Here is a 19,972-nt window from a genome sequence, read left to right as displayed (position 1 = left end):
AATATTTTTCTATTATCCCTTTCTCACAGTATAAATTTACACATAACAATAGGATACATGAAGAACAAGAATTTAGTTTTATTACCAACTAAAAAATCTACTGATCAAATAAAGCAGTTCATAATGTATTGTAGATAATATACTAGTTTTCTTGAAACCAATTCACAAGAACACTTTGTAATAGTAGGCTAAGACAAAAAGGAAATTTATACCTTGATTTCTGCTTTAAATCACCTTTACTCCTAATAAATGAATAGCATCTTCACTTTGTCTCCATTTTCTTCTTCTTTTTCCTTTGTCTTTTTCGTCTCTATTTCTTTCCTTATAGTTACATGGCTACAATATTAGAAATTTGTTCAATCATCTTTGTAAAATCATGCCTGTCACAAAAATGGCACCAAATTTCTTCCTCAATTGGCACCACTTAATTTGTCTCTTTTTCGTCATGGCCGGTAATAATAATAATATTGAGTAAATTATCCGAATGGCCACTAAACTTTTACAATCATCGAGTTTTGATTATTAAACTATTAAAAGTTTGGTTTTGACCATTGAAATGTCTAAAGTTAAGACTCGAAGTCATTCCATTAGATCTAGTCGTTAAGTATGTCAGATCTGAGTGCTCGCGCGATTTTCAAAGCATAAAAATATCGAATTTATTGTCCTTTCAATCTGTTATTTCCAATTATCCCTCTTCTCAAATCCTGCGATGCCAAAATTTTCCCCCTCTTTTATAAAAATGCTTCCCTAAAACACCTAGAGGCAACAAAACAACCCTTTTATCCACAAAAAACATGTCGTATGATTGATACAGCTTTTGCCTTCTCTCCAGAGTCTTGCAATCTGATTTCAACTTGGATAGCTTGACAATCATATCAATGAGAATATCCTTGGACTTCACCTTATTTTGAGCGAATTCTGCAGTAATTTTATATGGAAATTTGATGGGCCAGTTGTCTATAATTAGGCCAAGGCTAAGTCATCAGTTAGAAAGTGAAGCGAGATTGAGAGTGAAATTTTGTGGGGTATTTTGGATGAATCTTTCAGTGGGATTTTCTTGAGGGTCAATAGGAGGTAAATAAAATATTCTTCTTCGTTACCATCTTCATCTTCGAGAAATTCTTGCTTTTCTTCTTCTCCTGTACCTGGTTTATGATGGGTTGTTCTGGGTTGGAGTTTTTTCCATTTTATAAGAGCTTTTACTACTTTTGTGATTGTTGCTTGGCTGATTATGTTTTCAGGAGAAGAAGGACTGGTTGAAACCATCGAGATAGACGCACACGACCGATGAATGGACTAGAGGACGGAGGCTATGGACGGCGGCAGAGGCAGAGGCTGCAGCTTGCTCCTACTTCCTCTAACCCAAGTTGGGTTTCTTCCATTTCCTTTTCCCTCGTTGTAGCAACAGTAGATTTGTGGTTTCATGGTTACTCCTTTAGGTTTATAGAATAAGAAGAAGATGATGATGCAGGTCAAACTTTCTAAATTTCCCTTTTCTTTTGTCTTGGGAATCACGTAGGCAATCAGATCTAATATACTTAACGACTAAATCTAATGGAATGGTCTTGAGTCTTAATTTTAGTCATTTCAGTAGCCAAAACCAAGACTTTTAATAGCTTAGTGACCAAAGCTCAACGATTGTAAAAGTTTAGTGGTCATCCGAATAATTTGCTCTAATAATAGTACACCCAATTAGCAAATATTATCAATGACATCTTATTCCTTCATATTTTTACTGCAGATCTTTCATATCACATCCTCTGGCCAAATCTAACACAAGATCAGCCGGGTTGATCAAAAGGATAATTTTTACAGCTAAAGCCAAAGATTATTGTGACATTAAAAAATATGGCAAATGGTATTTGCATTTTTTTTTTTTAAAGCAAAGGGCTTGAGACGCTCTACCATGCACTATTTTAGTTGCCTCTAAATTATTATGCAGTATATTTGTTTTCTCGCCTCTTCTTGCTTCTGTAGCCACTAGCGAACGACAATAGCCCTGCCAATGCATTACTTGTAACAAACAATGTATTCAGATTCATTTTTTTTAAATCTTTATTATCAATATTAACAATACAATGGATTTACAAAAAGATAATATTACAAGCGTTTGAGACACATCTGCCAGTTGAATGAATCGATTTTTAAGGATATTGGAATGGTTAAAACTCTTTTGATGGGCAAGCAAAGAGTATCATATGACTAAGGGTGTGTTTGATAAAATTGAAATTTAAAAACTGAAACCTGAAGTCTGAATCAATTAAATTATTAAATTGTTAAGAATTAAATCTAATATATTTGGGTGCATATCACATTCAATGATAAAATGAATAGCTTATCACTTAATTTTGTGAGTAAGTTTTTCCTAAGAAATTTAGTACCACTTAATTAATTTAGATGTTCAATTTTTTGTTATCAAACAGTTTGAATATATTAAGATGTGAATCAATTAAATTTAAGTGTTGAATTGAATTATCAAACAGGGTCTAAAATTTTAACTGTAACAAATAATAGTAATGCCAATGCCAAAAAAAAAAAAAAAGAAGAAGCGTGCTATCCCTCCAAATCCTTCCATTTCCTCTCTTTTCTACCTTATTTAAAAAAAACCAAAAAAAACCGACTCTCTCAACTTTTTTTTCTTTCTTTTCTGCCCAAATCTCCAACTCCCAAAATAAGCCGTCATTTTGCTTCATCAAAAAAGGAAAAAAAAAAATCCTAAGCTTTGGCGTAATGGAGGACAAAAGAAATGGCATGTGAGCCGCCATAAATATCGGAAGGTCCTCCCTGTGCTCCTGGATCCAAATCCATCCTATCTTTCTTTGCATGCCCACTTCCCGCTTCCTGCACCCTCGTACAAAAAGCTCTCTATAGAGTATAGACTATTGCCGTGGCATGTGACGCTACTCCACTGCTATCCATCATTTTATTTTACCACAACTTAGGCATTATTATTATTAATCCCAAAGTAACCTAAAGCTTGGTTAGTACTTGGCAGCATCTTCACGAGTCATCATCAACAGCTAGAAGAGCAGACACCATTCTCTGCTCTTTTGCCTCATCCATCATTTTCTTTGACTAATAACCACCTCACCTGTCTATTTTTTCCTTTGTTAAATTAAATTACTATTACTATCAGTACCCGCTTATCAATAATTTTTTTCACCTCACAAAAGTTGGAATCAAAAGCTTTGTGCTAGTGCTAGGTTGAGAAACTCATGAAGAAAACGTATAAAACATAAAAAATACAGCGCCCCTCATTCAAAGCAGCCCCCACACAAACCAAAAACCACACATTTCTTTCTTACGTTGACTAAATCAATCATATGGCAATGGAACTAGTTAACTGCTAATTCAAGTCCGATCAGGCCCTTTGGTGCACTTGCTACTACTTCAAGATATAAATAGGACCAAAAAGAAAGGAAATATTTTTCGGGGTATAAATTAAAAAAAACCCCAAAAAAAGAGTTTATGTTGTAATAAACCATAAAACCAAAATGTATGCAGTACTATTCTTGAAGATATAAATAAAACTACAAAAAAAAAATAGCAGAATAACAGCTTGTGGAGTCATGATAATGATCATGTTTCGATAGATTTTGGTCTATAATTAAACATTTATGTCGTGAATCATACCGTCAAAAAAGATTCAAAATCGTTTTACATGTCCCCAGATTTAGCTCCATCATATCATGTTGTAGGTAATCCAACGGCTCAATTACACCCTCACAATAATTGTTACAAACAACAAATCGTATCTTGTTAATTATTTTCTCCTTCTAAATGGTAAATGCAAAAGGGCAAAAAATTAATTATTATTATATTAATTAAGCAAGTATTATTCCTAGCAAAAAAAAGTATTACTCCTAGCACGAATTGTTGGCAAGCTGGTGTCACAATCATATCCATCCATGAACTCCCGCTTTGCCCCACCAAAGACTACCACCAGAAAACCCACTACTATGTATATGTATTAACTTTGTCAAAAATCGGTGATTATTATCCTATTCCTATGCGAAGGACAACACCCGCCCCCACTTAAAAAAGACTACTAGTATGGTAGCAATGAAGTAGCAGTAGTATTAGGGACTAAGAAAAACTTAATGGATCAACTGGGCCCACACTCATCCCAGCCCGCAAGCAACAGGGTCGATCTCCAGCCCCCACATTCTCCCAAAAAAACTTATAAAAAAAAAAGTCTCTATAAATTTTACTAATACTAAGCCATATATACAGAAAATCTGGAGAAATTATTACACATGATTATTTAATTAATCAGTGTGGAGTGTTCTTTATTTTTTATTTTTATTATTTTAGTTCTGAAAAAAAAAAATGGTCCAACACTCCAACTAAAGTGAAAAGCGGTTAAAGCGTTGGGCGATGGTGTTTTGGTTCAGCCGCGGATTTGGGAGAAGAGTGAGAAGGACCGCTTGTAAGGAAAACCCTACCATTCCGATTCACTTTCCGGCGCCGACAAGGCCGTTGCTTGTTCTCTTGCCGCTTCTGCTGTTGATGTTTGATATCTTCTCCGGTGGTGATGGTCGTCGGAGAGGAGGGATCATTGGCATTTTCGCGGAAGCCGGGGGAGGCGGCGGCGGTGGCGGCGGATTTTGGGGTTTTCCCTCATCTAGTGTTGGATTGCCGGCTTCCAATGTCGGAATAGCTATCGTCGTGACGGCCATGGCCGGTCTCGCCTTGGCCGCCACCGTCGTCTACTCCCGTAGGTAAAGAAAACAAAAACAAAAATTCTAAAACAAAGATGGGATTATTTTTACGCGGGTGGTCGAAATCTGTACGTCATCTTCGTTTGCAATTGAAGTAAACCCTAGATGAATAGCTGGAAAAGGAAAAGGACTCGATCAATGAATTAATCGTCGTTAACTGAAAAAAGAAGTAGGCTTAGGGATAGGTACATAGGTGTAGATGTTGATGATGCAAGATAAACCGTTGATGAGAGCACTGCGGCGGAGTCACACTTCATTTTTCTCGAACACTCCTTCTCCTTCTCCTTCTTCATCACGGCCGTCCACGCCATCTTCTTCTTCGTCATGGGTTCATTTCAGATCGGTTTTATTAGTCGTTGCCTCCTCCTCTTCTTCGTCTTCATCCTCACCAGTTTCCGCAGATCGGTGAGTTCCCAACGTTCTCCTTTTCTTTTTTCCTGGACTATTTTCATTTTCTTCAGATTCCTTATCTTTATTTATTCGAAGACTTAGGCTTTTTGATCCCAGATGTTAGAAGTGCTCCTCTAGCGATCTCTCTCTGCCTTGTTTGATCCTATACTGTTAGGCGTTCATCTCTTCTTTCTTTTCTGGGCATGGTTAACGAAATTCCAGTGAAAAGTAGATGGATAGTTCAGTATTGGTAGTAGGGTGCATAATTTGATATTTGATGCTAGGAACTTTAAGCTGTTCCTGAAAGTCTGTTTCTTAGTAGGGGAGTGGTATGAATGTGAATCCGGTTATTCATCAACCGTATTCACCATGACATTGTGAGCTCTGACATCTTTTTCTTTGCTGAATTATGTGTGCTATTCATTCTTTGCTTTAGACTTTTTTTGTTTTTTTTTTGCGCTAAAGTTCAATAACCTAATATTTTGTCGTCTTTTTTGCAGGGGAAGCCTAAAATCACCATGGTCTAGGAGGAGAAGGAAACATGCCCTGCTGCAGAAACAGTGGAAGAGTTTCTTCGACACTGATGGTAGGCTGTTAGATGGGGGTGTTAAGTTTTTGAAGAAAGCCAGGAGTGGGGTATGTTTATCACCTTCCATCTATAAAAATAGTTTGATGCCTTCTATGCAGCACTGGAATTTTCTGCCTTTGTAGTAGCTTTATCGAAATTGAAGTTTCCTTATGCATCTGCTTGTTGCTCTGACTTGAGTTTGGTATTTGTGTTTGAGCAGGGTGTTGACCCAAATATACGGGCAGAGGTTTGGCCTTTCCTTCTTGGAGTGTAAGCACCATAATGTTTTTCCCCAGTCGATTTGTTTTCCTGTCTGTCATAGCTGGTAAGACTTAAATGACAAGGTGTCAAGTGTTGTGTGGCTCTGGTTCTGATAGGAACATGTCAGATGCTTGATATTGGGGGTTTGTTGATGCTGAATGGAGTACTAGCTTGATAGATCAATTTGCCTGTGGTAGAAACTACATATATTGTTGTTATAGTGCTGTGCTATGGTAGAAACTACATATATTGTTGTTTGTATTAGTTCCCTCATTCTTTGCAAATCTCATCCCTGCTGTTTAAAATGGAAGCTTTATTCACTTAATTGATTTTTTTGCTACAGCTATGACGTGAATAGTACAGAGGAAGAAAGAAATTCCATTAAAGCTCGGAAACGGTAATTCGATCTTGGCACTTTGACTAATCAGTTAAAAGAAAGTATGATATGATATTGACTAAGTGGCAACAAGTAGTTCTAATGGACTTTTTTCTGTGAACATAGACCGTAAGCTTCTTCAAAATTTTTTTTTTCATTTCTTTTATCTACTGCTATCACAGAAAAGAGTATGTCAACCTGCGAAGACAGTGCCAACAACTTTTAAGTAGTAGTGATAAGAGCTTCAAGTCGAAGGAAACTTCTGGAAATGACAGCAATGAGGACTCTGGTGATTTTAGTCAAGTTGGGCATTCCCGAGGTCTAGAAGATGTTGTTAGTGGTGGGAGTTCCATTCCCATGGAGGAATTGAGCCCAGCATGCGAGGACAGGAACAGAGTTAGAGGTGCTGCTGCTCTTAAAGCGGACAATTTGTTGGGGGGTCAGGACAGTGATGAAGTTGCTGATACTCTTAAAGCGGGCAATTCCTTGGTTGAGCATGATGGTGATCATAGTGGAATTGCCAATGAGAACGCTTCTGAACCTGAAACAGCGTCAACTGATTCTGAATCTTCTGAAGACCCTGAGGAGACACAGCCTTTCATTGCTCAGGAAGGAACAGAAAAAAGCTATATTGATGAGGGTTCTGAATGTTGTCATCACAAGTCAGCTGGTACCTTGCTACCCCCTGCATCTGAAGATTTTGCAACGTGGCAAAGGATCATACGCCTTGATGCTGTTCGGGCAAATGGTGAATGGCTTATTTATTCACCTTCTCAGGCCTCGGTATCCGAGGTCAAGGCACGGCGATTGGCTGAGAGTGTTGGACTAAAGGATTATGATCATCTGGAGCCTTGCAGGATTTATCATGCTGCTCGTCTTGTTGCCATCCTAGAAGCTTATTCATTATATGATTCTGAGATTGGTTATTGTCAGGGGATGAGTGATTTACTTTCTCCAATTATCTCTGTGGTAGAGGAGGATCATGAAGCCTTCTGGTGCTTCGTGGGTTTCATGCGAAAAGCTCGGCATAATTTCCGTCTTGATGAGGTGGGGATTCGTAGACAGTTGAACATTGTGTCAAAAATAATAAAATGCAAAGATTCACATCTGTACAGGCATTTGGAAAAACTTCAGGCAGAGGATTGCTTTTTCGTGTACAGAATGGTGGTCGTTTTGTTCAGAAGAGAGTTAAATTTTGAGCAGACCCTTTGCCTCTGGGAGGTAATGTGGGCAGATCAGGCAGCTATCAGGGCTGGAATAGCAAAATCTGCGTGGGGAAGGTTGAGGATGAGGGCCCCTCCAACAGAGGATTTACTTCTTTATGCCATAGCAGCCTGCGTGTTGCAAAGAAGGAAGCTGATCATTGAGAAATACAGTAGCATGGATGAAATTATGAGGGAATGCAACAGCATGGCTGGGAATCTGGATGTTTGGAAGCTTTTGGATGATGCTCATGACTTGGTGGTGAACCTCCATGATAAGATATAGGACACTCTTACTGTCTTAGAATAATTTTCACGTTTTGTTACCCCTTTAGTTGATGTTCCTCGTCCCTTTAACCTCAACCCGCTCCCACCTTTACAAAATCTCTGCTGGCTTGTTGCTTCTTGTGAGAAATGCCCTCTTAAAGCAGGGTATTCAGCTTTCGTTCATTTTCTGATGCTAGTTATTTATAGCCTTATAGGCAGTTGTTGTCTTGAGTAAATTATGAAATCATGGTGTATTGCCTGCAATCTGGGCACTGACTTGCTGACTGAAGTAGCGATCTACCAAGCTTAGTTGTTTGAAATGATTCGCGGGTCTCAAGTACAAAATCATGTATACTTGAGCATTTAGCTCACCAAACACTAGTTTTGTGCATTCATTGGCAGTGGTCTTGATCTCGTTTGTTGTGTATTTACTCCTTGAAATGGTTGGCAAGTTTTGAATTTTGGCAGAAGAGTCAGTACTTAGTGCTTTAAAATTGACAGCCAGAGGAGAAACTGAATTAGAATGGGAAAGAGAGGAACAGAAAAGAAAAGGCGGAGGAAAGAGGTCGGGCAAAAAAACCTTTTCAAATAAAATCAGGCGCTTTGTTTGGATATCAAATGTTTTTAAATAATATTTTGTTTGCATCATAAACATATATTTTCCCGTTCACTTTTTTATATTTTTAATTATTTTTTTATCTCATATACATCACATTACAAAAAGTGTTACAGTAATTATTTCAAATAATATTTCAAAACAATGTGTTCCGTGGAGCTAAGATGATAAAATGTTAAGATGATAGAATGTGCATGTTTGCTTTAAACTTCTGAACAGAAAACCAACATTTAATCAATGTTGTTAAATTTTGGATCGGATAGCAACTCGGTTAAACTATTAGATCTGGGCGAACTGGTTGGATCGGTTTTAAAAATTCGTTGTCATTAGCGTGATGTCATAATTATTTCATATTTTTCTTATTTTTAAAATATTAAAATTAAGTTTTTGGTTATATTTCGGCCAACTATATTTCCAAAAATATTACATGTACAATTAAATCAGGCCCAATTTGAGATCTTTTTGTTGGGAATATGGCTTTTTGCTACAAGTTGAAATCATTAGTGATAAATTGATAAGATAATAGGGATGAAAACTTATTGGTTTAGAACATTTAAGGGTACGAGTGATTTTGATGCTCATACTAAGAGATGGCGCTTTTTTATTCCTATTAATAAATTAGATGAATGTTTTATAATTTAGATAACTTATATTATATTTGGAAAAAAAAAGAAAAAAAATTGAGAACCGGATCAAGCAGTCAAACCAGGTCATTGATTTGATCGATTTTTGACAAATTTGATTGGTCTTTTGATTAAAGCGTTTTTGCGTTACTAACGAACTCGAGAAAAAGGCTAGTTCATGGTCAAATCAACAGGTTTGGTTTGGATCTAACAACACTGCCTCAAATGGATATGTCTCCTATCCTTTTTATTGGGTAAAAAGGTCATTTCATTCCAAATCATTTGCTCATAGCAAGTGTTACTGAACTAATGTTTGTCGTAGTGGGACTCAATTTGTAAGTTTTTGTAAAGACAGTTTCTAAGGCCCATTTGAAATTACAGTGTTTTTGGTAAAAAAAACACTTTTGGGTGCTAAAAATATTTTTGGGTTGTTTGGTGAATATCATCTCATAAAATTAAGAGTAAAATTTTGGTGCTAAAAGCACTCTAGTAAAAGCTAAAATTTGGTAGATTTACAATAACTTTAGTGTTTTATAAAATAAATGTTAAATTTAATTATTCTATCCTATACTATGAACCAAATTAAATTACACATTATCCAATGCAATAAGTACTTATTTAATTATGGATCTAAATAATATATTTAAAAGTATTAAACACTTAATAAGTGTTTTTATTAAAAATTTTATTAGATAAATTACTTTTCAATAAATCATTGCAATCCCAAATAGATCCTAAACCGATACCGTTTTGAGTTTGGACTTTTTTGTTTTTTCCTAAGGAAGGTACGGGTGTTGGGGAAGAGGACTTGAGGTATTGAGAATGGTTCTTCGCGATATCTTCTCTGAAAGAACAATAAAAATGTGCCTTTGATTTTTTTTTTAAAATTTTTAAAATAGCAATTGTAACTATCCTTTTTTTTTGTTACACTAAACTAAGGACACATTTGATAAAATTCAAGTTTGAAAATTGGAATATGAAATTTGAATCCATTAAATTATAAAATTATTAAGTACTAAATTTGATACATTTGAGTGTGTGATAAAGTGATAAGTGAATAGTTTATTACTATTTTTTTGAAACAAGTTTTACCTATGAAATTCAGTGCTATTCAATTAAGTTAAATGTTCAATTTTTGGTTATCAAATTCATTTAAACATCTTAAAATATGAATCAATTAAATTTAAGTATTGAATTAATAGGGGCTAAACTCTCCTAAAATAGTAAAATGATTACGTCAGATTATCTTAATGTTTTCAAAATCACATAAGTTTCTATATTAATTTTTGAAAAATTCGTTCAAAATATTTTTCATATTTTGTCAAATGAATTTATGTATCTTTCATTTTTAAAATATTAGCTTCACGTTTTTTACAAATTTAAGTTAGCAAAATTTGGTCTCAACCTAAATTTTCGATTATTTTTTAGTTTGAAATCACCACGTAACCTATATGCAATCATTTTTATGTATAAAATATATCATATCTCACTTTTTTAGTGGCATAAATGAATATAAATGGGGTCAAATTTCATTTCTTTAAGGAAAAAATGAATATAGTTTGAGTCAAATTTTACTTTTTTAAGGATAAAAAATAGATATGGACCGAGTTATTTGTTTAATTACAAATAGAATATAACCTTTTTGGGCCTAAAAATGACCATATATGAGTCACATGATAGATTCGGAATAGAAAATGGTTGAAAATCTAGGTTGCAATTGAATTTGATCAACTTGATAGGGACATAAAATTACTATTTTAAAAGTGAAGAACGAGAAAAATTTATTAATGAAATGTGAAAAATATTTTGAACGATTTTTCCTTGACTGTTCGAGCAAACATAATACACGGACGTCTTTGTAGTTAATACTAATAAATAGACAATGCAATAATTGAATAAAAAGCAAAAGAAAATTAATTGCAGTAGGTTAATCTTTTAAAATCAGGCAAAAAAAATACAAAACTTGTAAGATACATGTAACCAAATCAAGTAATTAGTAAATTCAGCCCCACCATGAGGAGGAGGTGAGGTAATTTAGCTGCTACAGCCTACAATAAGTGAAAAATTAACTTTGAATGGGGCTGGCAGCACGAATTTTTAAAAAGGCTAAAGTGGAAGCATCTGCTTGCAATAGTGCCAATCCGTAGGGGAGGTGAGTGTAAATTTAAAAATTGAAGCAAAGCCCCTGGTGATTGTTAGCTTTTGGAAGATCGTTGCTTTGCAGGAGTTTTAGTGGGTAAGTCAGTCCTCTAATTACAGATCTCTCCTCCTCCTCCTCCTCCTCCTCCTCTCTGGTTCTTCTCTCCCACTTCTCTTTCTCAATCCCTGTAGAAACACACACACACACACACAAGTTATTACCAATGTCCTCAAACGCTGACCTCTCAGAATCACAACCCGGAGCTACCCATCCCGAAGTCCCGGTCCAAGCTTCCGTAGGAGTTGAGAATGCGTCGGCCAACGGCCAACCGAGTGATGCGTTAGAACAAGACACTGCAACAACTCAATTAAATCCAGAAGCAGAAGATGGAATAACCAATGCCCAGGCATCGACTAAATCTGATGACCATAACTCGATCCAGTCCGATTATGGAGCCCCGCCCAATTCTCATTCCATTTCCGACCCCAATCCCAATTTCAATCCCAAAACCGACGAATCTCCGGAGCCTAGCAACGCTTCGGAGACCAATTCCAAGCTGGGCAATGACCAGGGCAGCCGAACCTTTACCATGCGAGAATTGTTGAATGAATTGAAGAATGGTGAGATGGTTCCTGGTGGTTCAGATGCTGATCACAGAGATACCGCCACTCCCCATAGGTCAGTTCATGAAACTTGACTTCAAGTTCGTTTGGACTTTAGGAGGATTTAGAACTGCTGAGATCGATTCTTTTGGAGTTGAGCTTCCATTAAAATTGCAATCTTGAAGCTGTTTCTACGTAGCTGAATGCTAATTCTCCAGCTATAGGATTGGATTTCTGTTTCCTCGATTTGATTTTCTAGAATATAATGAATTACGACGAGGCCAAAGTTGTCAAGTTAGAATAAGTTTTTGAACTGAGTGATGTTTGTGATGATCTTCTTAGAATGTAGGGTTTGATACGTAATAATGGAGGGAAAGCTATCTAATAAAGATTGCACATTTTTTTAACCTATGTGATACGGGACTCTACTTAATAATTTGTCAATTTAAATGGCTTCCGTTTCAATCATTATGTCTCTTGGACATTATTTGAATGCTTTGAAAAGATATGCGGGTTGGAGAGTTGGTCAAGTCAGTGGGTGGATGGACTGCTGCACGGATAAATGGACATTTTGGAAAAAATGCGCGTAGGGTATCTGACCAAAATCAATGCATGCTAAAGATGAAGTTACCTATATGTTTGAGGTTCCATCTGTGCTACGGAAATAATTAGCATCTGTGGTGACTCGCTAGGTTATGATGACCAATACAAGGTCATTTCTTCATTTTGGATAGATGATGTTTCAGCAGAACAGGACAGTGCTGAAATTGGTAAAATGTCGTGCACTTTGCCAATAATATTTACACACTTTCAGCTTGAGTTCATTTAGTTGGAAATCATCTAGTTAATTATGGGTTCTTGATCGAAGCGTCTAGGGGAAATGGGTATGTTAACATGGATATGGCCTCTATCGTATTAATAGTTCTTTTGCTGCAATGTTCTGCATGATAAACCTTAATTTTTTATATTTTTGTCTTCTGTGATTTATTTTAGTTGCAAATGTTCTTGTGCAAAATGAGATGCTTTCTATATGCCACTGGTTCTCATTAATGTATCCTCCATGTTTTCTATGAATATTCCAGTCAAGAAAGCACACAACATATTGATCAGAACAATGCTGCCATGGAATTACTTGATAGCGTCACAGGGGCTGATGAGGAGGGTCGGTCTCGCCAACGCATTCTTACCTTTGCAGCGAAGAGGTGGCTATCAGATTTGCACCTTGAAATTGTCAACTACGCTGTTATTTGGGTTTTTCTTCTCATTTTTCAGGGACTTAACATTAGAATTTCTTTTCAGCTGTTGAGCTCCTATGTGGAAGTTTTGAAATTTTCCTAGTGTATTTTTTCACTTGCATCTATGATATTGTTTCTTTTCTTTCTTGTTCTTTATAATTTCACGTTCTTAGCATATGTATTTAGTTTTCCTCAAATGTTGTCAGTCATGTTGTCGGCTGCTAGGGAAACTCCAATAGTGCCAAACATGTTGAAAAAGTAATTTTATAGCATGTTAGAGTTACTTTTCTTTTCTTTGAATCCTGTTAGCTTTCTTATTCAATGTATTTGTTTAGTTTGTTTTACTCTACTTGGGCCATGATTTTCATTTTTGTTAGCAGTTATATAGTTTCTTCTTACTTCATTTCACTAGATAAACCACTTAGCCATCCAAAAATCAGTATTCAGGGCTAAATCACATTACAGGAGAGCAAAGTATTCAGTTACCAAGACAGAGTTTGCTATTCTTCTAAAGTATTTGCTCAATATGATTTGACATACTGGCTAAACTTAGAGAATGATATTGCTTTATGCTATGCATGTTTCGCATTTACTAGTGTCTTCTCAGTTGATCAGATATTGAATGTGTTGAATTGCATGGACTATATGCTTTACCTATTTCCAAAAGCTTTACTGGGGAGTTGTCTTTTGATACTTCACCAATCATGTCATTATAATTTAGCTGAAAAAATTTAAACTCCACATTCAATGCATTCCACCCTGGGGTAGAAAAAGAAAGATCAAATCCTTGTGAGAACTTGTCTTACAACTCCACTTCTGAATCTGGTTGGAAACAAAAGCATACTATTTGTTAATATATGTTGATGTTTAATATGCAGGTATGCTAGTGCATTAGAGAGAAATCCAGACGATTATGATGCACTCTATAATTGGGCGTTAGTACTTCAGGTCTGACCTATTGCAACTCCTTGCTATGTCTTAACCATTTTACATGATGAGTATGTGAATGTATTTGCCTTTGTCTTTTCCTTGGGGGGATTCTAGTATTTGAAAGAAAGCTTGCCTTCTGGATACTAAATTATAGTTGCTGTGAAGTAGTTGCCCATTGCCTAGTTGAAGGATATCTTAGCAGAATTATTTGCTCTGAGTCTATTTGTTGCGCTTACATAAATTAATGTTTCCAAGGGCTGTCTGACTCATATCTGATGCAGTCCCCAAAATCTTTCTTTGCATGCAGGAAAGTGCAGATAATGTTAGCCCTGATTCTGTTTCACCTTCCAAAGATGCATTGCTTGAAGAGGCATGCAAAAAATACGAGGCAGCTACACATCTTTGTCCTACTCTTAATGATGTACGTATTAATTTCTGTTGTATGTTTGGAATGTTGTAGTTACTGCCACCAGCACATGCGCTGAACAGTATGTCAGTTTTGTAGCATAATAATTCGCCTCCGGTTTCATCTCATGCATTCTGGTACTAAAGTACATGCACATGTGTATGGATAACCTCAAGCAAAATATGATTTTCTCTTTAGAGATATCTAACTGCAAATTCCTAGTATGCTTAAAATGGAGGACTTAATATGAGTTTCCAGCTGACCTTCTTTGCATTTTACACCATGATGTACCTTGAGAGATAATTTATGCTTCTCCTTTTGTGATTATCCAAATATCAGGCTTACTATAATTGGGCTATAGCAATCTCTGATCGAGCAAAGATGCGTGGTCGTACAAAGGAGGCAGAAGAGCTCTGGAAACAGGTTTGACGTTTTATCTGTTTTATTTGTCCTCTTGCTGGTTGTCTTTCATTAACATCTTGTCTCTCGATTGTGAATGCATAGCTGCTTTCTGTGGAAATTAAATGAGCAAGCACCACAAGAGATGTAGTATATCTATAAAAAAAAACATGTACGATTTGGAATTCTAATGTTCCAGAACTAAGCGGGCACTGTGATATTTGTCTGAGATTGGTACTTTCCCGTTTAGACCAGAATGAGGGATATCTGTTCTTTTATGTGTTATGTGCCTTAATATCTTTTTATCTGTCCAAGGCTCTTTTTTGAAAAAAACTATTATGTTTCATCAGTCCATGCACATGGCTTTACATTAACAGATTGAGAATTTTTAAACCGTCAATTGTTTGCAAACAAAATTTAGATATGAAGCTGATCTGGGATTGGAAACTTCTACTTGATCACATCTTTAACTAGAATAGATTGAGGGCCGGTTTGATGACTTGCAACTCTGGACTATGCATTATACTCTCTGAACAAACTAGTATCAGGAAGTAATAAATTGTTGGCATAAACAGGTACAAGAAGTCTACTTGGTCCATTATTTCTAATTTACAACTTAAATTTAGTTTTGCTTTTGTCGAATCCTTGTCCTGTGCTGCAGCCTTTTGGTTGCTATGATAAAAGGAACCTGCACACTTGTTTGCACACTCATGCCTGCCTCCTTCAGTTCTATTACATTCCATGTGAAATTTCACCGATATAGTGAAATAGAAAAAGTTAATCCCACATGTTTACCATTTCAGAGATTATAGTAAGGAGAGATCACGGAGGCTAGAGGACAATCAAATTATTAAGTAAAATTTCTTCAGGGAAAGAACAATATGACAAGGGATATAAGAATGCAACTTCATTCTAGTTAATGGAAGTTACTAAAACATAAATTGATAATTCACTTTTGTTACGACTAGGGTTTGTGTGCATAAATGTTATAATCGAGGTTGCTGATACATTTGGTTTACGGTAATTAAGCCAGGGGTAAATTGTTTTTCACTTTTTTTTTATGGAGAAGCAGATCAAACTAGAGATGTTTTCCCTATCTGCCAATTACATTGTTCAATATGAGACAAGTATGGGATTCCATTTTCACATATTTCTTTATTCTTCTTAACTTCAGGCAACAAAGAATTATGAAAAGGCGGTTAATCTCAACTGGAACAGTCCACAGGTAATTGTTGAGAAATCTCAGCATGTCAGTCTTAGAAATCACTGTTTTCTGAGTATTGAGGACCTCCTAAGGGGTCTGGTTTATCCGTGTTTTCCCCAAGTGGGACTGCATTTCCATTACTGTATAACCCTTAGGATGTTATTTTTTATGTTTTCAACTGTGACACATTTCCTTTTGGCAATTTCTTGTTTCAATAAGGTTTCTACACTGTTCTATTATTTGTCCTTACAAGGAGTCTCTTGTAATCTTCTTACTATTCACTTCTACCTTCCTAAATCTGTGAAGTTCTTTATACCAGGCACTTAACAACTGGGGACTTGCTCTACAGGTGCATATACTTCTCCTGCAAAAGAAATTCCATATCTGTTTTATGTCTGTTTCTTTAGAAGGGTGATGATTGGAGTTTTAGTTCTTTGACTTGTGGTCTTAGATGTTCTTCACCTTGATAGGAAACTATGCTTTAAATGTAATGTAGGAACTCAGTGCGATTGTCCCTGCCCGTGAAAAGCAAAACATTGTGAAAACTGCGATTAGTAAGGTAATAATACATGTTAACAAACACAATGTAATGGTGTAATTTTGCGCCTTGTACCTAGTTTGTGTAAGCAGACTTTCACTATATGGTTTTGATCCTTTTTCTTTCTTTCTTTCTTTTTTTCCCTGGTAATGCAGTTTCGTGCAGCAATACTGTTGCAATTTGACTTCCATAGGGCTATTTACAACCTTGGCACAGTTTTGGTTGGTTTAGCATTTGTTTTACATTTAGTGCTATAATAACATTTACCTTTCTAGTATTCCATTCCTGGTGGTTGATTTATACCGTGTGTCATTTTGCAGTATGGATTAGCAGAAGACTTGTCAAGAACAGGGGGACCAATTAATGCAAAAGAGGTCTCTCCTAATGAGTTATACAGCCAGTCAGCGATCTACATTGCAGCTGCTCATGCACTGAAACCTAATTACTCGGTACACATGCTATTTCTAAAACATACCTGTTAATAACACTGGTATTTATTGTAATTCTTGCTTCCATCACATCCTCTATTCTTTATACTAATATTGTCAAATACAGTGAAGGCTGCTGTTACATTCTAGTATTAGGCTTGGGTAAGAGGGAATTTCTCTATACCTTGTCGAGGACACTTAGCATACTTTCTTGATGTTGCAGTTCCATAACTAGGAATGAACAGGTTTTAGCATCATGATAGCTTCTGTCTATTTTGTCTGTGGTTGTTTCATCATCTTTATTCTAGTGAGGAATGTTTGTATATGAGAGATCCAAAGGATAGCTTTGAGATTGCAAGAGAAGTGGAAAATGCAGAGAGAACTAGTTGAGAACTTTTTTCCTTATTTTCCTCTTACTCCACTTAACTGGGATGTCTGGATAATATATTATCTGGAGTATGTCTTGTCTATTTTGCTAAATTGACTACATGAGATGGTATGATGTTTGTTTTTTCAGGTTTACACCAGTGCCTTAAAGCTTGTGCGTTCCATGGTGGGCATGCTTCTTTCACTTTATTCCTAATTTATTGTTTTTCAATCCATATTTCAAAATTCTATATTTGATTTCTTTTAATGATTTAAGAGAATTTTGCTTGAAGGAGGATTCACATTTTTTAAACTGATATGATTAGTTATCAGTTTCTTTAGTGTTATTTGTATTCTATTTAGGTAAGCAAGAAAAGGTACTGTAGCACAAGCTAAGCCATCAACTCTCTCCTTTCTTGGACTTAGTTATCCATTGATAGAATAATCCTATCTTGAGGTACTAATGTACTAGTTTCTGTATTTCCCACTATTCATCATCCCTCTACGGATGAATCACTTCTATAAACTTCATCTTTTTTCCTTGCCCTTAATTACACACAGAAATTTGTTTGAGAGTGCCCCAATTTGCACATATTTGTTTTTCAAGGACATTTTCTGATTTCGTCATTACGATGATTTCCTTCATAGCTGGTGAAGAAGTTATGGAGCGATACTGCTTTTTATATTTAATTTGTGCCATTTTTCAAATAGTTCTTCTGACAAGATCCAAGTCTTTGCAGCTACCTCTACCCTACCTGAAGGCTGGATACTTGACTGCCCCGCCTGCAGGAAATCCAATTGCACCTCATAGTGATTGGAAGCGTTCTCAATTTGTTCTCAATCATGAAGGCCTTCAACAGGTACAACCCTTTGTCTTTTGTTGTTATTGTAATGTTTACAAGTCCTGATAAGTTTGCTTCTTCAAGCATCATTCCTAGATATTAAAAATTAAAATAACAGTAAACAATTGTCACTCCTTTCCTTACCTAAAACTCTTGATTTCTGAGGATTGGAGCAGTTGTTGGGCTTGGGAGATTGACCTCTTAAATTGACAAGTTTCTCTTTATTGTGACTTTAACACATTCTTCATCTGTAAAAGTCTTTTACACCAAAATTTCTCATAGAAAATGAAGTCACCTTTTGCTTGAACCAGTAAAGATTTAATTCTTTACTTCGAGGTCCTGTAGATATTTATGACCTGTACTGAGGATGCCATCATTCTCCTTCAGAGATGCATTTGTTAATGGCATTTGTTTGTTATGGTAAACGCTTCTCATACAGATCGCCAAAATCGATCAAAAACACCTTGCCCAGAGTCTTTCTTCAAAATCTGGAGATACTATGAGCACTACCAGTAAACCAGCAATTAGAGTTGATGTTCAGGACATCACCTCTGTGTCAACGTGTGCTGATCTTACATTACCACCTGGTGCAGGCCTCTGTATTGATACAATTCACGGACCAGTTTTCTTGGTAAGAATAGATTGTTCATTTAATCCTCATGTTTACCATTCATTTTGATGGTGATGTTACCTTTTTCGCTATTGCAAGCTCTCCTAGTGCTCAGAAACACAAGATTATGGTTCTGCATGTGTCTGTGGCTGATTGTCAGTGTTGTGAACTGTGCCCTTTATTATACCTTGTGCACTTGGATCACCTGATCAAAGATAATTAATGATTTCCATGAGCTCACAATCCAAGTGGTTGGGTAATAATGCTAGTATCATGAACCAAAGTCAATATGGTTCCACTATTCATGAATCATGGACTCGGCAGTAGGAATTCCATCTGACTCCATTCTGTAGGGGGATATTTCTCGCCACATATTGTGTCAGTTTTGCATTCTATGTCTTCATCCATTATGAATGATCTAGATTTCCTATCAGATTTTGGTAAATAACAGTAGAAGGTATCACCTGCAGATTTCTTCATCAAGACATGATTAGAGTCGTCTGCTTATTGATTGGGTTCTGTCAACCTGTAGAAATAACATTAAGGTTCTTAGAGCTTTGGAGGCTTAGGTAGTCTTAAAACCCTAAGTTACCGGGACTAACTTTATCCTTTCCTTTTTAGTTGATAGGCTTCGGATGTATATAGTGAATTGTTGCTGCATAGATAGTAATATTGCGGCCTTTGTTTAGCACATTTTAGTTGAGACAGGTGGTCAACTACATCTTTTGAATTCTGTACTGATACCTTACCTGGTCTTTGCCTCAGATTGCTGATTCTTGGGAATATTTGGATGGATGGCTTGATGCAATTCGACTAGTCTACACGATATTTGCGCGGCGCAAGAGTGATGTGTTGGCTGGTATAATAACTGGATGAATTTGTACAAGCCATGGATGAGAAATGCCAAAATCTGTTCGAGAAGATTTGAGATGTACCATCTGACTTAGCGGCTGGCCATGTATCATAGTGTGTAATTTTAGTCAGCCTCGTCACATGAGGTTTGATAGACGTTCAGTTGGGCAAAATTTGTCCCGAGGTTTTTTGTCGACTATGAGGTCTGTTAGGCGTTCAGTCGGGCAAATTTGTCCCCCATTTTTGTGTTCGACATCATCTCAAGAGTGGCTTCCTTGTACAACAACCCATAAAAAAAAAACTTCACCACAAATTGATTATCAAAACTCTAGTTGATACATAGAATTAGCTTTTTCCGGACTGCAGATGCTGAGAAACTTTTATACTTTTGTTACG

General features: G+C 36.3%; 2 protein-coding genes and 1 long non-coding RNA gene across 5 annotated transcripts; all 3 read left to right on the top strand.

Moving 5' to 3' along the window:
* Nucleotides 1–602: 602 nt before the first annotated feature.
* On the top strand, nucleotides 603–1,486 carry LOC140013062 (uncharacterized). Its single transcript, XR_011820136.1, has 2 exons — nucleotides 603–1,074; nucleotides 1,242–1,486. It is a non-coding gene; the product is annotated as an uncharacterized lncRNA (long non-coding RNA).
* Nucleotides 1,487–4,229: 2,743 nt separating this feature from the next.
* Nucleotides 4,230–8,186, top strand: LOC140012873 (rab GTPase-activating protein 22-like). Its single transcript, XM_072061299.1, has 5 exons — nucleotides 4,230–4,721; nucleotides 5,612–5,747; nucleotides 5,900–5,949; nucleotides 6,284–6,337; nucleotides 6,499–8,186. The coding sequence occupies exons 1-5, from the start codon at nucleotides 4,378–4,380 to the stop codon at nucleotides 7,802–7,804; spliced, it is 1,890 nt and encodes a 629-aa protein (XP_071917400.1). The 5' UTR covers nucleotides 4,230–4,377; the 3' UTR covers nucleotides 7,805–8,186.
* A 3,060-nt stretch (nucleotides 8,187–11,246) lies between these two features.
* On the top strand, nucleotides 11,247–19,941 carry LOC140012561 (protein HLB1-like). Of its 3 annotated transcripts, none has more exons than XM_072060733.1 (14): nucleotides 11,247–11,842; nucleotides 12,849–12,968; nucleotides 13,880–13,949; nucleotides 14,239–14,352; nucleotides 14,677–14,760; nucleotides 15,911–15,961; nucleotides 16,260–16,289; nucleotides 16,437–16,499; nucleotides 16,634–16,699; nucleotides 16,799–16,927; nucleotides 17,424–17,459; nucleotides 18,013–18,132; nucleotides 18,708–18,745; nucleotides 19,490–19,941. In XM_072060733.1, coding segments are annotated over exons 1-14 (1,377 nt in total). In that variant the 5' UTR covers nucleotides 11,247–11,387; the 3' UTR covers nucleotides 19,491–19,941. The 3 variants fall into 3 exon arrangements, with proteins under 3 accessions (XP_071916834.1, XP_071916832.1, XP_071916833.1); XM_072060731.1 differs by having other exon boundaries at nucleotides 11,248–11,842; nucleotides 18,554–18,745; XM_072060732.1 differs by lacking the exons at nucleotides 16,437–16,499; nucleotides 16,634–16,699 and having other exon boundaries at nucleotides 11,248–11,842; nucleotides 18,554–18,745.
* The last annotated feature ends 31 nt before the right edge of the window (nucleotides 19,942–19,972 follow it).

The sequence above is a fragment of the Coffea arabica genome, chromosome 8e (assembly GCF_036785885.1).
Source record: "Coffea arabica cultivar ET-39 chromosome 8e, Coffea Arabica ET-39 HiFi, whole genome shotgun sequence".
NCBI lineage: Eukaryota > Viridiplantae > Streptophyta > Magnoliopsida > Gentianales > Rubiaceae > Coffea > Coffea arabica.
Note: the sequence above shows the minus strand (reverse complement) of the source record. Positions and strands in the feature narration are given on the sequence as shown.